Genomic DNA, 4,327 nt, shown 5'->3' with positions numbered 1-4,327 from the left:
CTTTTCCCTTCCTTTTCCTTTCTTTCCCTCCTTTTCCTTCCTTCCTCCCCTTTTTGCTTTCCCCCTTTTTCCCTCCCCCCTTTTTCCATTTTAATCCACATTTAACCAAAACGAATTAAATCAATTTTAAAATTAAGTTAACTTTAAACTAAAAATAAAGTTTTATTGTTAAAGTTATTCCTTGAAGTGTTATTATTCCTTGAAATTTTATTGTCCCTTGAAGTTTTATTGTTCCTTTATCTTGAATCCCTAAAAAAAAATAATCCTGTGTAGCCTTTGCTGAAATGGAAATTTATGGAAAAATGGAGACTGGGAAAGGGATCAGTGGGGTCTCCTGGTTTTTAAGGAAGTAGAAGGTGATGTGGAATTTGTGCATGGAAATCAGGATGGGAGGGGCTGACCAGGAGTGGGAAAAGATGGGAATGTGCACAAGAGGAAGTTTATGGATCAAAAAAGGAAGTTTATGGATAAGTTGGACATGTCAGTGCCATGGAATGTTTGGAGATGGATGAGAAGAAACCTGAATTTGCTCCATGACAAGAAAGCTGAATTTCCTCCCTGAGAGGAACTGCTCCAGCAGAGGGATCAAGGGATGACATTCCATCATTTCCCTGCACTTGGAATGGGGTTGGGATGGGAAGGCAAAGCTCTTATTGCTCTTTTATCCTTCTTCTTTTCCCAGAAATCCAGGAAAGTCGATTCTCTCCGTGTCTCCCACTCCTGAGGTGCTCAACAGGAGGCCCAAAGGTCCTGGAGGAGTCGCTCTTCCAGCCCTCGGGAGTGGATTTTATTCCCTTGAGGTGGGAGAAAATGCCATTTATTTCTTTATTTCACCAATAACACCCTGTCAGTAAAAAATACTTGGATCCTAAATAGGTTGAAAAATAGTGATATACTAAGAAGAAACTAATATTCTTATTGTATTTCTTTTTATTATGTATTTTTATTTATTTTATTTAATTTTTATTCTTTTGTGACTCTATAGTTATTATATAGTTTACGTATGCTTTTTATATATTATATATGTATTATTATGATAATATTTCTGTGTAATAATATTTATTACCTCTAAATATTATATTTTTATTTTAAAAATATTTATATAAATATATTATAATGTTAACACAGTATTTTACAATCAGTTATAAAGTTATCAATTACTGAATAAAATATGAGTATTTTCTAATTAGTTATAATGTTTTATAAATAAATATGTATATAAAATTATCAGTTATTGAATAAAATATAAGTATTTTCTAATAATTTATACAATTAATATAATGTTTTATAAAGAAATATTATATGTATATAAAATTTTAAATTATTGAATAAAATATGATTATTTTCTAATTAATTATACCACCAATATGTTTTATAAATATTATATGTCTATAAAATTATCAGTTATTGAATAAAATATAAGTATTTTTAATTAATTATACAATTAATATAATGTTTTAGAAATAAATATTATATGTATATGAAATGATCAATTATTGAATAAAATAGGAGTATTTTCTAATTAATTGTACAATTAATATAATATTTTATATATAAATATATTATGTTTTATAGATATGCATTTTGTAAACCTTTAAAAAAATCTATTATTATTTTATAGGGCATTTTTGGTATTCCTTTTTTTTCCCCATTTCTTCAGGTTTTGGGCCATTTAGGGGTTGTTTTTTTGTGTATTTTGCTAAACTCCAGGTATTTTTTTTTAAATTCAATAATTGATAATTTTATAACTGATTGTAAAATATTGTGTTAACATTATTATAATATCTATGTGTAATAATATTACCTATAAATATTATATTTTTATTTTAAAAATATGTTTATATAAATATATTATAAAGAATGTTAACACAGTATTTTACAATCCGGTATAAAATTATCAATTACTGAATAAAATATGAGTGTTTTCTAATTAATTATACCACCAATATAATGTTTTATAAATAAATATTATATGTATATGAAATTATCAATTATTGAATAAAATAGGAGTGTTTTCTAATTAATTATACCACCAATATAATGTTTTATAAATAAATATTATATGTTTTATAAATATACATTTTATAAACATTTTAAAAAATTTATTATTATTTTATAGGGCATTTTTGGTATTTTTTTCCCATTTCTTCAGGTTTTGGGCCATTTAGGGGATGTTTTTTTGTGTATTTTGCTAAACTTCAGGTATTTTTATTATTTTATTAGATGTATATGAATATGCATTTTATAAACATTTAAAAAAATTATTATTATTTTATAGGGCATTTTTGATATTTCCTTTTTTTTCCCATTTCTTGAGGTTTTGGGCCATTCAGGGGATGTTTTTTTGTGTACTTTGCTAAACCCCAGGTATTTTTTTAAGGGAAGTTCTGCTTTTCCCTGTGATATTAAAGCAGAAAATCAGGATATTGAGATAAAAAGGATAATGAGAAATTCACTTCCTTTTCTTACCTTTTCCAGAGGAATTCCTGATGTTTCTGGAGTGTCCCTGGAACCTTCCCACATCCATGAATCTGCATCCCTGAGGGACACAACCCCTCCCTTGGATGCTCCCAGTGGCTGCTCCTTGTCCCAGCATCCCCTTCCATCCGGATGCGCCGATCCCGGAGATGCCAATTTGCCTTCCCAAAACTCCTCAGCTGGACAACTCGGGAGCCAGGAGGCCAATAAATCCTGGAAAACTGAGGAGGAGGCGTCAAGTCCCCAAAGAAGTGAAGATCCCACAAACTCTGCTCCGAAGGCGGTGCTGGAAAAGAGGCCGAACCAAGCGGGAGCTTCTCTCCCGCGGGAGCCCCGGAGCACGTCTGGGAATGAGGGACGTTCCTCCGGTGCCAGCGATGGTCCAGCTGCTGGTGTGGAGCTTCCAGGGAAAGAGAAGGAGTTCCTGAGGCAGGAGGAGTTCTCATCTTCAGGGAATTCCTCCTACAAAACGGCCCTGACGGAAAAAAGCGAGAGGGAGATGCAAAAGGAAAAGGTGAAACCGGTTGGGAGCGAGGGAGGAGTCCTGGAAAAGCTGGAAAAGAAGGTCCCTGAGCTTGATTTGTCCAATAATTCGTCTGGTGGCTCGAGGAACGACCACTTTAAAAATCCAGGTGCTCCTGATGTTCTTTCTGCCAAGACTTCTGAGCCAGGCAAAGGAATGTCGAAGGGACATGGAGCGGATTTAAACGGCTCCGGAAGCTTGAAGTTTGTTCCTGAGGAATTCCAGGGAGTTTTCTTGGATTGTCAGCGCAAAGAACCCCCTCCTGCAGTGGGATTTGGGAAAGAGGAGTCGCTCCCTGCTGTGATGAACACCAGGGATTGTGCACCTGGACAACCAGCTGTTGACACGGAGACGCCTCCGTGCAATGAGGAATCTCCGGCGGGAGCGGATCCCGGAGGGAGCGGGAATGAATTAACTGCTTCGGATTCTTCCATACAAAGGGGCCATAAAGCCACAGACATTTCCCCTTCCTTCAACCTTGGAGGTGATGCCTCGTTCTCCCTACGCTTGGCTCATCCCATCTTTCAGTCCACCCCAGGGATGCTCCTGAAGAGGAATGGGAAGGCGGAAGAACTCGGTGTCCCGGTGATCCAGTCGGATCTCCGGGTCTCTCCATCATGTTCTGATGTTCCTTCAGGGAACTCACCCCTATCCCCTGGGAAGCAACATTCGCCCCGACGTGCTCCGAAGGAAAACAAGGAACATTTGGAGCCCTTCCAATGGAAATATCCCCACACTGGAAGAATCCAGTCCCTCCCATCCCTTAGTTTCATGGAGAAGGTTGGATCTTGGAACGTGAGCCAGCCAGAGGAGGTTCCTCATACCGGGATTCCCAGTGGATTTTCTCCCGGAAGAAAAGCCTCCAGTGCCGTTGCCATTCCCTCCAGCCACGTTTTGTCCATCCAGAAGAGCAGCAGAGATCCCGAGGATTTTGCTGCTGCTCCCCCTAGGGAGACAGGTTCTCTGGGAAGTTTGCATTTCCCAAGTAAAAACTTCCTGCTTGTCCCCCCTCTTACGAGATCCCAGTCGGACAATGCTGTGAACGTTTCCAGCAGGAAACGTTCCTTGGCTGGAGTTATTCCACCAGCAAATTCCACAGAGGCACTGCAGCTTCCAGAAGAAAAAAACCATGTTTTAGGAGTGCTGGACAATAATTTAGGAGGCTCCACGATCCAAAAGGTTGTTTCTGGATCCAGTGGTGAAGACACGGAAAATAACAACACGGGACAAAGCTCAGATCCCGATGTTTTGGTTTCCAGTGTTGCTCAGCTCCTTAAAAAGGATGGAAACTCTCCAGCTGGTGATGGGAAGAATTGGGATGCTCCC

The 4,327-nt window shown here is 37.7% G+C and overlaps 1 protein-coding gene across 1 annotated transcript in view; it reads left to right on the top strand.

Moving 5' to 3' along the window:
• ALMS1 (ALMS1 centrosome and basal body associated protein) overlaps nt 1–4,321 on the top strand; it is a gene marked incomplete at its 3' end in the record, with an annotated part of 26,314 nt that extends 21,993 nt beyond the window's left edge. The window contains exons 4-5 of the mRNA XM_027715581.2: nt 683–800; nt 2,479–4,321. Of these exons, the coding sequence (XP_027571382.2) occupies nt 683–800; nt 2,479–4,321 (1,961 nt within the window). The remainder of the gene's footprint in view (nt 1–682; nt 801–2,478) is intronic.
• Nucleotides 4,322–4,327: the final 6 nt, after the last annotated feature.

This window comes from Pipra filicauda, unplaced genomic scaffold (assembly GCF_003945595.2).
Source record: "Pipra filicauda isolate LSUMZ 115617 unplaced genomic scaffold, ASM394559v2 scaffold570_size292671_pilon, whole genome shotgun sequence".
In the NCBI taxonomy this organism is placed as follows: domain Eukaryota; kingdom Metazoa; phylum Chordata; class Aves; order Passeriformes; family Pipridae; genus Pipra; species Pipra filicauda.
The sequence above is the reverse complement of the archived record's forward strand: the minus strand, read 5'-3'. Positions and strand labels throughout refer to the sequence as shown.